The sequence below is a fragment of the Camelus bactrianus genome, chromosome X (genome assembly GCF_048773025.1).
Source record: "Camelus bactrianus isolate YW-2024 breed Bactrian camel chromosome X, ASM4877302v1, whole genome shotgun sequence".
In the NCBI taxonomy this organism is placed as follows: domain Eukaryota; kingdom Metazoa; phylum Chordata; class Mammalia; order Artiodactyla; family Camelidae; genus Camelus; species Camelus bactrianus.
This window is the reverse complement of record NC_133575.1, coordinates 17,923,543-17,942,118: the sequence shown is the minus strand read 5'-3', so window position 1 is coordinate 17,942,118 and position 18,576 is coordinate 17,923,543. Positions and strand designations below refer to the sequence as shown.

General features: G+C 37.2%; 1 protein-coding gene across 4 annotated transcripts; it reads right to left on the bottom strand.

Annotated features, from left to right (window-relative positions):
- Positions 1–386: 386 nt before the first annotated feature.
- PRDX4 (peroxiredoxin 4) lies at positions 387–18,355 on the bottom strand. 4 transcript variants are annotated; one of them, XR_012504732.1, is made up of 9 exons: positions 17,987–18,355; positions 14,673–14,790; positions 11,858–11,974; positions 9,815–9,937; positions 8,897–9,027; positions 7,849–7,883; positions 6,171–6,217; positions 5,885–5,949; positions 387–2,214 (listed from the first exon to the last, which is right to left on the bottom strand). XR_012504732.1 is itself a non-coding variant. In XM_074359392.1 (8 exons), the coding sequence occupies exons 1-7, from the start codon at positions 18,222–18,224 to the stop codon at positions 5,899–5,901; spliced, it is 813 nt and encodes a 270-aa protein (XP_074215493.1). In that variant the 5' UTR covers positions 18,225–18,355; the 3' UTR covers positions 387–2,214; positions 5,885–5,898. The 4 variants fall into 4 exon arrangements, 3 of the variants coding, with proteins under 3 accessions (XP_074215493.1, XP_045362828.1, XP_074215492.1); XM_074359392.1 differs by lacking the exon at positions 6,171–6,217; XM_045506872.2 differs by lacking the exon at positions 387–2,214 and having other exon boundaries at positions 5,838–5,949.
- Between the last annotated feature and the right edge of the window lie 221 nt (positions 18,356–18,576).

Genomic DNA, 18,576 nt, shown 5'->3' with positions numbered 1-18,576 from the left:
GGGTAGGGGCCAACCAGGCCACTCTAACAGGCTGGTTGGATTTCTTAAATGGTAGCTTATAGGTTCCAAGGACAACCAGTCAGATTCCTAGCTCCTCAATATGTCGCCCTCCTGTCTCTCAAAGCCATTTTTGTGGAGGGAATGATCAGCAGTGTCATGGAATTCACAGAGATGAGCCCTGGGAAAAGGCCACCAGTTTGATGATTGAGAAGTCATTGGTGAGAAAAAAGCAGTTAAAAAGCGATGGTGTCTAGGGCTTGATGGCAAGGGGCTGAGTAATTGCAAGTGCCCAGCTCTCCTGGGTGAATTTCTTGGACACTGGTGAAATGCTCTTTCTTAACCATTCTATATGTTTATATAAAACAATTTTTATCAGATTTACAAAATGTCTTATAAACATTTTATTGACAAGTAACATTGGGAAACACTGCATAGGATACCTCTCCTTTGGTGTTCTATAAAAGTGCATATTAGCTTATAAAAGACTCATTGAAATGTAGGGCTGTAAGAACACCTGTTTAACTTTTTTTTTTGGCGGAGCTGGGGAGGTAATTAGTTTTATTTATTTTTAGAGGAGGTACTGGGGATTGAACCCAGGAGCTCATGCATGCTGAGCATGTGCTCTACCGCTTGAGCTGTACCCTCCCTCCTTGTTTAACTTTTTAAATCAGCTTTTGTGAAATTTAACTTGATCATGGACTTTTTGTTGTTGTTAATACATGTGAATAAACCGAACACACTAGAAGTTTTCATAATTTTTACAAAGCCAGAACGATACTCTGTATTCTACTTTGTAACATGAAAAGGCAGGATTATATATTGTCAAAGTATGTATATTGTCAAATCATTATGCCCTTGCTATGAAGAATCAAATAGTAGTATTATGTTTCTTAAAAACAGATTTAGGACAATATTTTAGATCTGACTGACTCTCCAGCTTGCCAGGGTTGACAGTCTTACTTTTTAACAGGAGTGTACTTGCTTGCTGTCACTGCTGATGTTTTATAAAATGTTAACTGGTAACAATGCATTTAACTTTACAACAGATTCTGAATAATAATTTTTAAGCATTATGACCCTTTATAGATTAAGAGAGGGAGGTGAAAGGAAGTGCATCTGGAGGATGGTGAAGGTTAGTTTATAAGATATTTGCCTCCATTTTGATACAGAGAATACAAGTTTGTGTTATTCTGTTTCTGTGCAAGAGCCTCAAGCTGAAATCCAGTGCTTTATGCTTTACCATGAAAACATTTGGAAGTAGAGATTCTTTATTTGGTATATAGAACCCCATGGCAACTTGTATGTTAGTTCAGTGTGGCAAAAAAATCAGTCACAGAATGTAATCACCACAAAATAAGAATTTTTATGTATGACTAACACATATTGGATCCTTAGCACTGCGCTAATGACATCAAAATGGATTTTCTCATTTAATCCTTAAATTTACCATTTGAGGGCAAGACCATTACTCGCTTTTGCAGATGAGGAAAGTTAGGCTCAGAGAAGGAAAGTAACTTCCCACAGCTCACCCTGTAACTGTTCATAGATGGGGTTATGTGGGTTTGGCCCAGCTTAGGTCTAGAATCTTGGCCCTTTGCCACTTTCATACATATTTTTCTTAGCTAGTGTGATAAAGGGGTTGTGGTGATTTACACACACACACACACACATATATAAAATTTATATCAGAATATAATTAGGTCTCAACTGTAAGAGACAAGGATGGTTGAAATATTTCTGGCATTTGTTTTAATTTCCTCTTAGAAAAAAATTTGCTACAGTTGTGATTGACTCTAAATTGAATTGTGAATGTTTTCTCCCTTGGCAACAAATAATGAATTACTTTAGGTAACAGGAAAGAGGAATTAAAAATACGGATTTGGTAAATTCAAAAACAGATTTAAGGGTTTTTGACTAATCACATTGCTTCTAGATGAAATTCTTGTGTCATGAGATTATTTTGATCTAAGGAGATCAATCCGAGGTGGCTTTGGGGTCCTTTGGTCCAGCGGGTGGGTTTCGGGTGGCAGTGTGGCTTGAGAAGTGGTGCTGGCCCGAATGTCCGCACCTGTGAGGTCTCTCCTACATCTGCATCCAGCAAGTTCAGGGTTGGGATGGAGGATTCATCTCTTTGGGTTCTGTTTCTTTCTCCATAAAAGGCGAGGCAGTTTTCTCATTCCAGAGTTTCCTGATTTAGGCTTTCACTTGATATGCCTGTTTGGTTAGTGAAATATTTTAATGACTACATTGTAATGACTACCAATGAACTTTGATCATTTGAAAAATCAAGTTCCATTAAAGATGCATATGCCAAAGAAAATGGAGCTTCAGAATAAAACAGGTCCTTCTGAAAATCATTCAGTAAGCCAGTGGCATTGAGAAATTAATACTTCAGAGAAAGGATTATAGTAACAAAAGAAAGGGTAGGATATTTTGGTTTTTGTGTCACAGGAATCGTGCACCTTTAGTGGGATAGTATGTCTAAAACGAACAAAACTGTAATGGAGGGAAAGTGAAAATTATATATGACAAGGTATTGATATGCCAGGCATTTATTGTATCCTGATTTTTTATATTTACACATATACATATATAAATTTAAGTATATATATATATGTCTTTGTAAAAACAAGAGTGGCCCATTGGTGGGTCATGAAATTTAGTGGATTGTGGCCAACATTACAAAACTAAAAGATCCAACTGTCACGCATAGTAACGGTTAAGCGTTGTGTGATACTTGTTATGTTATGCCTCTGCACGGTGCACACACATTTACAGGTGTGCTAGGTCACAATATAAAATGTACTTCTAACTGGGTCATGGTCATTGATGGAAGACATACTCTTAGTACAAATTAAGATGCTAACTTGAGTTGTACTTAGTTTTGAATTGGTCTCAATTTTTAAGTTTTTTTCTTTTTTCCCCCTAAATTAGATTTGTACAAAATAAGGAACACTTAAGAGCTTTTTTTTTATTTTGAAGGGAAGGTAATTAGGTTTAATTATTTATTTTTTGGAGGAGGTACTGGGGATTGAACCCAGGACCTTGTGCATGCTAAGCATGCACTCTACCACTTAAGCTATACCCTCCCCCCAAAAAACATTTGAGTGTTAGTTGTTGCTCTTCTAGTTTATCTTGAAAGGGGGCCTCAGGACAAGGCAGTTGGAATTTTGGTGTATCGGGCGCCCTCTCGTGGCCATTGGGTTACAGTGAAATGTAACTCCATTTGATACAAAACTTGCAATTTTTTTTTCCTGAGGTCCTGGCTGAGCTGTACAGGTGGCCAGAGCTGGAAGTTAAGGAACTCACACCTGCAGATTCAGTTTTTACCTTCCATCTATTGTTGGCCACACACTGAACCTCTAACCCTAGCCAGTCAACTCTAAACTGTGTGCCATCTCCCAGTAGATCATCATGAGAGGAGAACCAGTCAACGCTTTTCTCTTGAGGTTGGGTCACAAGTGCTGCCTTTTTACAGGAGAGTACATTAGCACCTGATACAGCCTTCACTGGAGTGGGAAGTGGACTTGTACCTCCCCTTCTTTGTGACACGTTTCTCATCTCTGTCTTTCCTTGTCGTTGCTCTTGTTGGCCTTGGAGCCAACACAGATGTCAGCATTTTTAGCACTTACTCACCGTATTGCTCTTTTTAACCTGCTGATTTCCTTTGGGAGACTGTGGGCTTCTTGAGGGAAGGGATTGTGTCATATCCTTTTACCTGTATTGCCAGCACAGTACCTTGCACTTGTGCAGGTCATAAATAATTTCTGTATGAACAAATGCATAATTTAGGTGAATTTGGGTGTAACTTGGCTTTTGGATTTATTTAAAAAATTTTAAGGTTAAGCCTCAGGAAGGTAGATCTTTAAAAATGTATTTTTAGGATTTTACATAAGTGTACAACATTATGCCCAAATTGTGTTAATAATGGAATTGGTACACACTGCTTTGCTATCTAAGACTAAATACATAGTAACTATGATAAGCATTTTTTCTTTTAAAAGCTAAGTAAAAAATTCAGTGATTTTAGAGGAGTGTGCATGTATGTGTATGTATATGTGTAATATGTATATATACACAAACATATGAATATGCACACAGACACCCTCACACACCCTGGCATGGTGACCTTTATGGAGCTATTCACCTAAAATATGCATTTCCTCCCATTCATATATTAGTTAATTCTATTCAAAGAAATTTCAGTGACATAGTGTTGTCAGAAAGTTCATGGGTAACAAAATACAAGGATGCATTCCATGATACCATATGGGGGAGTTAAGAGTATAAAAATATCATTAACTAACAGAATAGTGGTTAATGTATTTGAGAAAAAAATATAAAACCTGGAAGTCTACTGACAGCTGGAGTTAAGGATGTAAGATTAGGTATACCCTTGGATATGGAGGAAATGATGGGAGTGGGGGAATGATTCCTTGCATGAAATTCTGGAGACGTAAGAAATCCTTGAAAGAGCTGTCCGCCACAACCACTGTGAAGCTCAGGACGCTCGCAAGGCTTACCTGCGAAGTATTCAATAGAAGATCAGAAATGTGAGGGAGAAGCAGGGCTTTATTTGTATTTATGAATCATTTCTTAAATTGAAGTATAATTTACAATGTTGTGTTTCAGGTATCCAGCAGTGATTCATTCTTTATATAGTTCAGATTCTTTTCCATTATAGGTTACTACAAGACATTGAATAGTTCCCCATGCCATATAGTAGGTCCTTGTTTATCTATTTTATATATAGTAATGCATGTATATGTTAATCCTAAACTCCCGATTTATCTTCCCACCCCCTGCTATCCCCTTTCGTAACTATAAGTTTGTTTTCTGTATTTGTGACTCTAGTTCTGTTTTGTAAGTAAGTTCATTTGTACCATTTTTTTTAGATTCCATACTTGGAACATACTTTGCTGTAGTGAAGGGTTATAAATGGCTGTTGAATTCCCATGTCCACATGCATGTCACTAATCACTTGCCATTTATGACAGAACTTGAGTGTCAGCCAGGAGGCTAGTACACCCCCAATTCTAGTGATGGCCTCCCCTGGGGTGAGGAGCTTTTTGTCAGTGTTGAGAATGGATTAGCATGGAAGACAGGATGAGGCAAATTCTCTTGGGTCCTTTTACTACATGGCATGTCTATAGATAATTATAGTAAAGCCGCTGCCATATTGGGGTGGTAAATGGGGTGATGGAATAGCACTGGAGTTCAGCTTTATATGTGGTTGTGAATAGTTGGCTACATATATTTAGTGATTCAACTTTTATTTGTTAAACTAAATATAAACATATTGTTACTTATAAATTTGGTATAAGCTGAAAATGTGAATTTAGAAAAAAAGGGGGGTCCAAAGGACTTTGTTGTATCTGGAGCAGTGAGCTCTGGGGTCAGCTGTCCCTGCCACATGCTATGGAGGGGACTGTGCTCAAAACCTCTTCTTTCCAGCCTCCCAAAGGTACAGAGAGATGAGCCACTGTGGAGTCTTAAGAGCCCAGAAACTAGAATTAGCCTGTTTGGGTTCAAAGACTGATTGTACCTTTGCTAGACAGCTATTTCTTCATCTGTAAAATAAAGAACTCAAACAGTCGCTGTGAGAATTGAGTAAAATAACACCTCTAACCTCCTAACGACGCCTGGCACCTGGCATGTACTCCATAAATGTTAGTTACTATTGCTGTTACTAATTTGAGTTAATCTGACATTTCTTATTTTGGAAAGATAGAGAATAACTGTCTACCTTTTGGCATCAGTGTCTAACTTGAACACTAAGTGTCTTTGGACTCTGACATGGATTTTTATATTCAAGAAATTAGTGCTGTAACACAGTGTGGTAATACAATGGTGAACTTTACTGAGAAGTTTCAAGCATCATGACCTGAGGAAGTATTTTCAGTTCAGTTTATCGAAATACTTCAGTTTTCCAGCTGGATCTGGGATTATCTGTTAAAGAAAAAAAATTACTCATTTAAAAAGCCTAAGTACATCATCATTAGTATGACATTAGTTGCCCATCTGTTGACTAAAGAAGATAATTATGTATCAAATTATATATGTTTAGGAAAACCTGGATTTGTCCTACCTGCTAATCTCAGCTATCCCAAGAGGCAAATCATTTGTTAGTCAATTAACATCTGTACTCAAGCACCCCCAAATTTACTTACAGCTCTTCTCTTGGCCACCAGGCTTTCATGGCATCTTCAGGTTTGATCTAATTAAGTCAAACACATTAAGAGAGCATGGCTACAGATGTTAATGTATTTTTAAAGTCATCTGCTGCTGAAGTGATGGTATGCTACAATCTGAAAAGGGGGTAGTGTGTTCAGCTGGATATTTTTGGAGGTCTAGAATGTAACCTTTTAATCTCAAACTGCAAAGTAAAAGAAATACTCTAAAAATAGCCTGAATAACTATTTACTGAATGGACAAATACTCTAAAATAAGTGCTCCCTCCTGGAGCATTACAGCCTTAGAAACCTCCTGGACTTAAAAAAAAAATTCTCACATTAACTGTTACTTGCGAGTTAGAGGTAAAGTATCTCTATCCCTATATAAAAATATAATCCGAGGGGTTTGTGCCCCCCCCAAAGTTAATCCAGTAGATAGTCAACATGTTTTCTGAAATGTCAACTCATCATCCTATGATACCCTTCTGAGTTAATCTGTCCTTGGGAGCTCTTGCTCAGCACGTGCCTGTGATCAAAGGTGGTGGTGTTCATTTGTCACTGCTGGTTTTGCTAAAAAAGCTCCAGGGCAAAGTGCTCCTTATGCTGAAGACCTATCCAGAAATGCTTTTTAAGCCTTCTCAGGTGATGCCTGCAGCTTCTATTCATATTTCTATTTGTAACCCTCACAATTCATAATTGTAAACTAACCTAGTGACTAAGTTATAAACTACCTAGTGCTCAAAGTACCTTTAATGCCTAACTTCAAACCCCCTCTGAGAGCCATCAGATCTATGTAGAGGTAGAGGTGAATAATTGGTATTGTAACATCAACTTTGATCCTCAGAGGCAAAGCTGTTTTGCAAACCCATCAAATCAGTGAAATATTACTTTACCTAATCTGTGTAAGCTTACAGAGTACATTTCTACTTCTCATTGTCTATTACTAACCATGCTTTTTTCGGTTTGTTAAGGAAGAAAGTCCTTATTTTATAATATAATAATATAATTATAATATAATTTTATAATATAATCCTTATTTTATAATATAAGTCTGTATTTTTCTTTTACCCTAAGATAATGATTTCTCCCTCCAATGCTCTAGTATTTTTCAATTTCCTAACTACAGTTTGTGTAAAATTCTTGATTTTTACATGAATGTTATTTTAAAAAGGTAGAGACAAGTTTCCAAATTGTCTTTTGGCCAGAGACTACTTCGGAGATTGTCTGTAAATTATACAGCCTCCCTAAGTTAGTGTACCTGTTTCAGTCTTTTCTTCCTTCAAATGACAAGGAGAGAAGCATTAGCTTCAGGGTTAACTAAGGCAGATTTTCTCAAAAGCTTTTTACTATACATAGAGAAGTTTTGCTTGTGACTATTTTCTTTGCCCTGAATTTATTCTACTAAGTTTCCACTGTTCCTCCTGCTTTCTAAATCATATGTTTCTGTGGATACTTGGCTTTAAAGTTCACAGTACTAAGTCCCATGTTCTGCTTCTCCAGTTTCAGCTGCTCTCCCTCCAGTCCAAAGAAGCATGTGCTCCTAGGAGCTCTGCCTAGCAGCATTGACTTCCCTGTACAAAATCAAGACAGTTCTATTACAAGGAAAGATTATCCTGGGGTTGGCATTTTTTTTGGCTCTGGCCATCCGCTTAACAGAAAAATCAGTTTGACTTACTGTTTCACTACCAGGTTTCCAACCAGCAGGGCAGACTGAAAAAACAAAAATTGGCAAAAGACAGTTAGAATTCAGTTCTCTTCAGCAACTCGGAGCTTTTCTTTTTCCAAATAAAGCTGAAAATAGAGCCTATATTAATGAGAACATTTCTAGGCCACTGAACACTTGACTTCTGTCAGCTTACCTGCTCACACCAAGGAATTTTAGTCATAGAGCTTATTAGCAGGCAGCTAATCTACTTTCATTTTTGTCAGTTATGTTTCGTTACATTTATAATATAAGAAACCAAATTGAGTCTTCCTCTCATAAAGTTGGAAAGTTTGGGAATCTGATCAACTGAAAGGTCTGAGCACAGCAAAAATTCCTCGAATGTATATTCCCTTAAACTTATCTGCTGTGTCCTGCAGTATTTTGTACTGATGCCATGGTTCACTGTCCAAAGAGACTTTAAAATTATTCAGAAGGTAAGATTTTCCCTTGATTTGGAATGCGCCCTGAGCCAGGCACCAAGTTACATTTTTAAAAGGGATATATAACATATGTTCTACTTTAAGAAGAATCTGGCCTTTTCCGTTTGGCTACTGCAAAAATTTGGGGTGAAAGGATGAACTGATGGATTACTAGTATGATGCTGAATAACCTTAAGGATTACTGAATCACTTTGAGGAAAAAAAGCGAAATCAAATAATATAAACATGCAAATAAAATGTACACTACTAAACATTGCCAGATTGGCTGGTACATTTTAACTTTATAGAAACATAATTTGAAAAATTACAGTAGCAGAAACTTTGAGCTCTTCTAAAAGGACTATGAAAATAATACTTTTCCCCCCCTCTTCAGTAAGTAGACTATATTAGTGATATTTTGTTAAAAGCACTTTAAATTATAATTTGATCTGCTTAAAAGATCTAATAATCTGAAAACAATCAATCAGAAGACTTTGGAATCATCCAAATTACTTTTAAGGTAAGAAACCAAACTAATTATGCTACTATCCCTCAAACTGAAAAATCAAAAGGCCATGATGGTTAGAAGGAAAGGGCACCTTCTCCGTGTTTGTCGGTGTACTGGAATGCTTGAACCAAACGCAGTGTCTCATCCACGGATCTACCCACAGGAAGGTCATTCAGAGTAATCTGTCTTAGGATTCCTTTGTCATCAATAATGAAGAGACCTCTGTAAAACATAAGAACGGTAGAGGTGTGGGCACGTGTTCTCAGTGAAGACAAATACTAGTTAATGTGAATCCCTGTTCCACCCACAGAAGGATGTTACCCAGAGCCCAGAACACACTGCCTACCTACTTAGCTGTATGCACGTGTCCACACCCCCATACCCATGCTTACCTACTGTATATTTTGGGATTATCACTGTGAAATGGTAGCTTTAAAATTTGTTTTTTTGTCAATGAAATGTACTGTATTGTTTACAGTGGAATCTTCATGTGTACTAGGTTTGGGATTGTACTGTAAATGAAATGATAAAGCTACACAGCAAAGCCTTCCTGTGGGTGAACGAGTGAGTGATCTTTCTTATCACTGGCTATTTAGAATGTCTTTGTATTTCCCTTTTCAGTGGTGGAAAAAGATAAGGTCACCAATATGGAAATTGCTTTTCCTTCTCAATCTCTCTATCGGTGATTCACTACTACAGCCTGGGAAAATATGCAATAGTTTGACCTACAAGACCTGCTATTGAGATAGGGGTAGCATTGCAAGAGTTAAAGTATACTAGTGATAAACATTTTCAGAGGACTTTACTATCTGTTTATTTAAGTCAATATGGATTTCAACCCAATAGTTACTAAGTAGGGTGCTTACCAATTGTTTTTAACGGTATCTTTACAACATTTTTGTAAATAGAGCACATATTTCTTGATCTAACCTTGTACCTTCTAACTCCATTTCAAGGAGGATTACAAACACATTTGTATTTATCATAGTGTAAAATCACTGAAAGGTACCTAAGGGTGTGGCCTGAGTCTTCCAGATAGACACCATAGTCCTTTGAGATCTGATGGTTCAAGTCGGAAAGAAGTGGAATACTTATTGGCCCAAGTCCTCCTTGTCTTCGAGGGGTATTAATCCTGTAACAAACAGAACATTTACCTCTCAGGGTTAAGTAAATGGCATATATTAAAAGTCAACACTCTTTCTTTGCATATGCAAACACACAACATCATATTCTTTCTCTAACAAAGACAGGCTAGTATACAGTCTATTTTCTTGCCCCCCCCCAATATATTTATATCCTTTAAACACTAAATATGGAGATATACATCACATTTTTAAATGTATAGACATACTATATGTTGCTAATCTCTATTGACAGACATTGAAACCGTATTTTTTTTTTACTTTTATCAATACTGCTGGAAAATCCTTATATTCTCAACTTTGTACACTTGTCTGATTAATTCCTAGAAGTGGAATTAAGGATCAAAGGATATGCAGCATCATAAGCATAACCTTAAAATTGTGATTGCAAGACAAAGCCTTGTGAGACAGGCAGAATACAACTGGATGGCATTTTCATGTGCAGAGAGACAAAGAAGTGTGAAGTCCACTTGAAGCAGCAAGGAAGTTACTTGTAATCTCACAGCATCAATCTTCAGATTTAAGTATTCTGTAACTTGAAACCAAGGGATGTGGACTGGGGCCTCAAGGGCAGGACACTGACACAGCAGCTAGAAAACGGGGAAATAATGCTCCAGATGTCTGCAGCCCTAGTTCTGACATCCATATACATGACATCTCATATACAGCTGAGAATGTATTCCCAAAGCTCCCTTGGGAAAGCAATCTCAAATTTTCTGGAATGACATAACTTTTTCCTTAGTGGATTTGTGTTTTCATTATTTAATTTAAATAATTTAATTTTTATTTTTATTATTTAAGTTCTTGGGAAGGTTTGTCTGAAAATTGAGTTTAAATCAAATATATTAAATATATAACGGCGTCTTAAAATGCTTCAGAGAATCAATTACTTAAGGGAATGTAAATTAAATTTAAATTGTAGCTCCTGAACTAATTAAAATTTTACATATATATACGCACATATATGTATATATAATTTACACTTATTGCTATTTACATTTAGTTATATATATACACACAAATATATATACATGTATATGTATATATATTTATGTACATAATGTGTAAATGAAGAAAAACCTGTTTTGAATTTGTTACTTTAATGAATTGAATGTTAAGTTTTAAAACCAAAATAATTCTGAACAATCTTTATTGTGCATAAAATTTTGTGAACAAAATTGAGGACGCTGTTTAAAAACTCACGTTTGACACAACATTGTAAAATGACTATCACTCTAAAAAAATGTTAAAAAAAAAAGAAAAACTCATGTCAACATGCACATTTCAAATTTTGAAACATGTTGCCTAACTGCTCTCCAGAAATGCTGAATCAAATGTGTATGTGACAGTATTATTTCTTTACACCTTTGTCAACACTGGATGAAATTCTTAAATATTTGACCTCTTGGCCAATCAGGGAAAAAAATGGCATCTTTTGTCAGTTTAATTTTCAGTTCTTTGCAATTAATTAGGTGGAACATCTTTTCATGTTTAATGAACTAAAAAATTATTTAAAGAATTATTTTAAAAGATCATTGCTTCTTAAAAAGTAATAAAAGCTGTTTTGAATTTGACTTAAACTAGACAACTGTGTAACAGAGAGAAATGATATTTTAAACATTTTCCTCCAGATTAAAGTTACCCAATTAGTCATAATAATCATACAATTCATTAGTTTTTGCTATGGATATTACATCTTTTGAATTTGACTTTTTTTTCAAAATATGAAATGTCCTATTAAATTGTTCAGCATTTTTACCATACTTTCATTGAACTAGTAGCTCTCAGATAAATTTATTCCTGAACTGTCTGATAAATAACTATATTCCTGTCATGTTAAAAGTTGTCTGCCCATAATTTAAGAGTATATCCATTCTTTTCCCTACAAATGTTAAGCGTAAGATACTGACCAGGCCAAATGGGTAAACTGTGAATCCACAGAGCATGCTACAACTTCAGTGTTTATCGATCTGAATTCCTCAATTCTATCACCAAAGGCGATAATTTCAGTTGGACACACAAAAGTGCTGAAAGTTAAAAAAAATCATTATCTTCAAAATACACAGATACCTAAAGTTTTGAATGATTTTGTTTTTATAAACACCTTTAGTATATAAAAATGAACATTAAGAACAATTTATGAACCTTCTCAAGATGTAGTCTAAAACATTGTCATTTGATCAAATATCATTTAATTAAAAAAGTATATTATAGAGTTCCCAATTACATCTTGATAAACTATATAAATTAATGGATCAGAGATGAAGCAATGGTCCCTTCTTATGGCAGCACCCCCATTTTGTCAGCTTTTATTCAATAATACTTTACATAGTGCTTTACAGCTTTCTAAAGATCTATACAAATTTTACCTCATTTCACTTTTTCTTAAACCTTCCTATACAAACCCTATGAGCTAGATGCATCTGTATCAATTTTGGAGATGAGGAAATCCTCTACCATTGCCCTCCCTTTCTTGAGAAGGTCCTCTTCTACCTTGTCTTCCAGTCCTTTTGTCAGAAGGGCATGTTTAGAGACTACTACCTTAGGGGAGTATTTTTCAAACCATGTTAGGGGCTCCTTAAGACAACTTACTGAGTTCCAACCAACATTTTTAAAAAGTAAAATAGAAAATATGAGAATATGTCACACATAGTAAGTTATGAAACATATGTATACATAAGTGCATATATATGTGTGTGTGTTCAGGAGTGATATTAAAAATGCTTAACCATCTTAACTCAGCGTTGGTTTTAGCTCTGAGGGTTTCTGAAAGGGACCAGGTGGGAAGGGCAAATTGGGGAGGGGGTTGGTATGGAAGTTTTTCAGTATTTTAAGGAGCACCAGCTGTACCGGTACAAACTGAATGTTACCCTGCATGTATGTGTTAAGTGAAAAATGTATTTCATACTGTGTGTCATGGTCAAGGAGGCCTGAAAAACAGACTCGGGACAAGTTCCCACGACAGCCCCAAGACAGGCTTTTCAGATGTCTCAGTTGTTCAAGTGGAAGATTGCCATATGCAAGCAAACAGTTCTAATCAAGATTATGTCCCTGGAAACCTGGGCTATGACATGTATTTTTAGTATTTTCCAAAAGGTAGGAATGATTGGCCCCTGCCTTCCTTCCTATTGTCCCATGAAATGCTACCTAGAGAGATATTTGCCCAACTTAAAAGTTTTGGCAGAAAACTGAAGGGTTACATTTGTGACTTTCCTTCCTTGCAGACTGTGGCAAATGCCCCAGGATTCTTCCTTCTCTAACCAGGCCCAGTCTGGCAGGCATTACACACAAACAGAAAGAAGCTCTCTTAGCTCCTTGCCCGAGAAGACCATTGCTAACATCATGCTCTAATTAGATACATCTTACTCATTACAGAGTTTTAAATAACACTGGAGAAACAGCATACTTGCTATGTTACACTAATTTCACAATTCAGGTTTAGCATCATGCATATTTAACATGTGTTACTTTTTGGTTTTACAGCAACATGAAATTAGAAGGCCTATCATTTTATATAAAAACTTCTACTTCTGGTTTCTATTAAAAATTAAGTTATATCATACATTTTAGCTAGTCAAGCCAGAGTACAAGTTGATTAGAAAGAAGCAAGTTCTTACTAATTTAATAAAGATTACGTATTATGTAGATTCATGATTTGTTTTAGCCCCAATGTACAAATTTTTACGAGAATTCTATTTGGATTAGAGTAGGGGTCAGCAAACTTCACTCCACAGGCCAAATCCAGCCGATCTTAATTTTTTTAAATAAAGTTTCAGTGGAGCACAACACTATTCATTTGTTATTGTCTATGGCTGTTTTGTGCTACAATTGCAATGTTGAGTAGTTGCAATAAAGATCATTTCAAGACTAAAACATTTACTATCTGGCCCTGTACAGAAAAAGTCTGCTTACCCCTGGCCTAGAGACAGCCTAAAGATAGGAGCTTAAGTATATCCTCCCTGGAAGTTTAAATTATATTTAGAGTTCTAGATTAGTCCTAACGGAAAAAGGACCTTAATAATACAGTGGCAAAGATAGAAGAATCTTCTTACTTTTTGTAACCAAAAAATATATTTAAAAAAAGACAGAAGTTGGGATAAGTCTCTTTGGTATCTTTTCACTTTCATGGAATTTGAAAAACACTCAAAATTAAATCCTCAATGTGACTAAAGCTGCAAGAGTATTTACTGTGAGTCAACTTTCTATCTACAAGTGTTCACTGTCACACAGTTAAAGAGAACTCCCCATAACCATAATTCATATTAATAGGTATTATTCCTTAAGCATTTGCAATATTTTCAGGAAAATGTTCAAATCACAGGAAAGCAACAGATGCAGCAAAGAATACAAATAATAAAACCATAAATGGCATCACTAGAGAAAAAGACTTATACATTTTTCAGTTAACAGATTTGTCACATAAGTTTTGTTATTAAATGCTTTCTAAAATATTCTCAATCCATTTTCTTGCATTAATGAATATAATTGTGGTTTTTCTCTAATGATTAATTATGTTAACTCAATCATGTGGATATAAGTATAAAGTATTGGGGTCAATGGCTTATGATTCTGAAATACCCAGTAGATATTACTTTCTTAAAAAAAATTCATCTCAGCTTGTCCTTTAAGAACAAGTGCTAAATAATGTCTAACTGTTGGATATTCTTGAATAATGACTGATATTGACTGAGGTTTTGCTAGCTGCTATATACACGTATTACTTACAAATCAAGTGGATAGAAGAAAAAAACCAGGTATTTTCCACGGTAATCAGTTAACTTCAGCTCCTTGAATTCTCCATTTATCACAGCTGTTCCTTCCCAATAAGGTGCTGGCTTGGAAACTAAGAAAAAAATATGATGTTCTATGACAACGATAAGTTTGGTGGGATGACAGAAGAACATCTTTAGGAAATCACTAAAAATTAGGGCTTCTAAATCTTTGGACCTCTTTAGCATCGTGGTGATGCTGATGGACTTCTCAGGCTAGTGTTATTGAACACATAAAATAAAATACTTAGAATTACAAAGGAGACCAATTATGCTGAAATGCAATTATCAAAATATCAAAAACCAAATTGGTGATATAGTAATATTTGTGCCCTATTATTAACACTTTAAAACTGCAAGATCTAGCAGTGATCTCATAACTAACCACTCAAGATCATGATGAGTATAAATGATGCTTCAGTATACTTGGAACAACCATAATGTGGCATGAAAATATCTGTGATTATACTGGAGACAGGTACAAGCAAGTACTGTTGAAGCTAATGTGGTTTGTTGCTGATGTTCATAATGGAAAGAAATGTTAAATTTTAGTTGGAGGTTAGTGAAATTGAAGACTTTGTCTCCCATTCACGCTCACAGACCCCCTACAATCCTTCCCTGCACTAAACCTTACTGGATACTTCACTGTAACCACTCCAAGTTAATCGCCTTCCTACATTTCAAGTAATTAGATTTTCCATTCTCTAACAGCAGTCTTCCAGATACACTAAATTAAACATTTTCCAGTTTCTCACATATACACGGAGGACCTGCTGCTACCTTCAAGGAGTAGGAAATTTGCAAATACGTCAGGCTAGAAGTGTAAAAATCCCAGACCGTGGGATTATTTTTCAGGGCTTTGAAAGAGGAGACCCCCTTGAACAGGTTTCAAGTGACCTAATGGAAATTTAATAGCTCACACTGCTCTCTTGTAAGGGTATGCTGTAATTCTAGCCAACACACCTTGATAATAATGTACCTGGATCTTCTGTTAACACATTCAGATAGACTTAAATTTTCAGAACCATTACATACATTAAAGCCAATACTTGCTTCAAAGTCTGACTAAGGTTCCTAGAAAGTAAGGCTTATAATAGCCAGCATTTATTATATTTTGTATAATAGCCAGCATGTTTGGTCACTCCGAAAATAAAGACAAACTTAAGATGAATTTCTCTGTGAAGTTAATATATAACATGTGATTACTCATCATGAACCAGCAGCCTAGCTCACAGAAATGCCCTGCTCTGATTAGATAAAGGCCAGGATGGAGAATTCGATAGCAGAAGGATACAGAACCATATATGCTTTACATACGTTACTTAAAATGCTACTGAAGTGTGAGGTGATAATTGTAATGACGTGCTACAATGATAGCTCTTAATGATTGTAGCATATTGGGAAAACCAATAAAACTGAAAAATTTTGTTCTGAAAATCTTGATTTCGGAAATTTGGGGTTTCTGATTTAAGAACTGCAGTGTTTAAAAAAAAGTGTCATCAATTTCTAGAGCAAAAAGAATGCCGTTTGCTAAGATCTACAAATGGAATTTCCAAAGCAATCCCTTGAATCTATTAAAAAACAAACAAAAATTGTCCCAAATATAAATCATATAATTAACAAAGATATTGGCAAATGCAGAGCAGTATAAAGAATATTTAAATCCCCTGTCCCCATTATCCCCTCCAATTTAATTACTGTTAACATTTTGATGTTATTTCCTTCCAGTCTTTTTTAAACACACAAATTTGGATCAGGTAGCACCCCACTTAAAAAAAATGAAACAGTAGATCATGAACAGCTTTTCATGTTACTAAAAATTATTTGAAAGTATTAATAGCTCCATAATATTACATTTTATGAATAAAACTCCTGGTATCTTTAATTCTAGATGAGCCTACCTATGACAGAAATGTAGCAAATACCTAAAATTTGAAAAGGTTTGCTGGTAGAGGGAAATCTCTTGTTACTATTTTTGGCTTCCATGAGCAGACTTGGATGGGATTTGTTATGGGAAACATATATAATGCCAGTAAACACTTAACTGGCTGACATATTTCAAAATATCTTCCCAGGCAAGTAAAACCAACGGGACTTGGAAATATTGATTTTAAAAGTACAAGACTAGCTTTTTTAAAAACAAAAATCAAAAAATAACTTTCAGTAGGAAAGAACTGCAAATGTTTAAGGAGGCAAAACAGTTTTTTTTCATTTATCACTCCCACTCCATCCTAAGTCATAAGAACATCCCATGTAACACTGGGGATTCAGAATTGTGCAGCATTACTTTTTCCACTGTACATGGACACGGAACATGCTGTAACTGGACCACAAAAGCCAATAAACATCTTCAGAATGCCAAATGGTCAGTAGGAAAAGCAGGTTACTTAAATGCGAACAAGGGACAGTTTTTATCTTTTAGCCCCTAGCCACTTCTTTTTGGCTAGTCTTAACATCCAGATGCAGCAGGCCACGACTTTCTCAGTATCTACTTAGTCTGACGTGTCCTTCCTGAAAGTGGTCATTAGCTGTGTACATTGGACAGAAATGCAAATAACCAAAAGGCAAATTGGCAGGACACAAATTTGGCACTAGGTTTATCATCAGCCCAAGTGCATTACTTCTAACCTCCTTTCCTCGGTTTCTCTACAAAGAACCTCCACAGTCCACACTGTAACAAGTTCTTCATTTCTGAGAAACACAAAGAATACCCATTAACTATATAGGTTTTGGGGAAGGTGGCTTTGAATACTCTCTGTAAGATGCAACAACAACAAAAACAAAAAAAAGAAAAATGAAATGTTTATCCTCCTGAGCATTTTGTTTAGTCATTTTTCTGTTTAGTCAAACTTTCTGTGAATCATTATTCAACTTATCAATGCATTCTTCCCCGAAATAGTACTCGAAAACAGACGCGATGTGTTGCAGACACTTTGTCTAAGGAAGTGTTTCAGTTTGCACAACATCCTCGATGCCTGCAAGCCCGGGACCAGGGCCACGCTCGTCCCCTCATCTGCGGCTTTTGGGGTAACCACTACTTCTTCCAAAATCTGATTAGTGGAACCCATCCCTTTCTTCACACCTGGAACCCCCCTCCACCTCACAGGAGAGAGTCAGGCTCCCCCCTGGGATTGAAGGCAGCCCAGGGGGTACCGCCAAAGCCAGGCCCCGGGGTAGCCACAGCAACTAAAGTACACGTGTCTCCTGGCCCTCTCCACCTCCCGCCTCCCTCTGCCACCGCTCACCCCGCCTTGGCCGGGCACCACCTACTCTTGGCTTTGCTGAGGTGCAGGGAGTGGTCGGCGACCGAAACCCGGGACGCCTCCCCCGGGTACACTTGTCCACCCGCATAGAAGTGGCACTCCTCTTCGCGAGTTCGGAGCCTCTCCTCTGCCTCCGAGCCCCTCAGAGCTTCAGCCGGCAACAGGAAGAGCAGTAGCAGCAGTAGCCTTCGGCTGGGGCCGGGGGCCGGAGTCGTCGCGGGTAGCGGCGGCGGCGGCGCCTCCATGACCACGCGGGTGCAGTCGCACGTCCCCTGGTTCCAGAGCCGCTTCTCCCGCCGCCAGACAGCTACAACTGCGCGCTCAAAGCGCGGCCTCGCGAGACCTGCTTCGCCTTCTCCTCTCCCCCCACCCCCACCCCCGCTCCCCGCGTTCCCGGCTTCCCGGGCTCCCCCTCCCCCCGCCCCGCCACGTGGGCGGCAGCCCCGCCCGCTCGTCCCCCTGCTGGCGTTTGCGCCTGCGCCCTGGGGCGGGCCAGGGTCGGGAACTTAGCCTAACTCTGCAGGGCGGCGTTGCCCGTGACTGGTCTCACGCGCCTCGTCTCTGGCACTGTTTTAGACATTCTTTTACGCTCTTCTC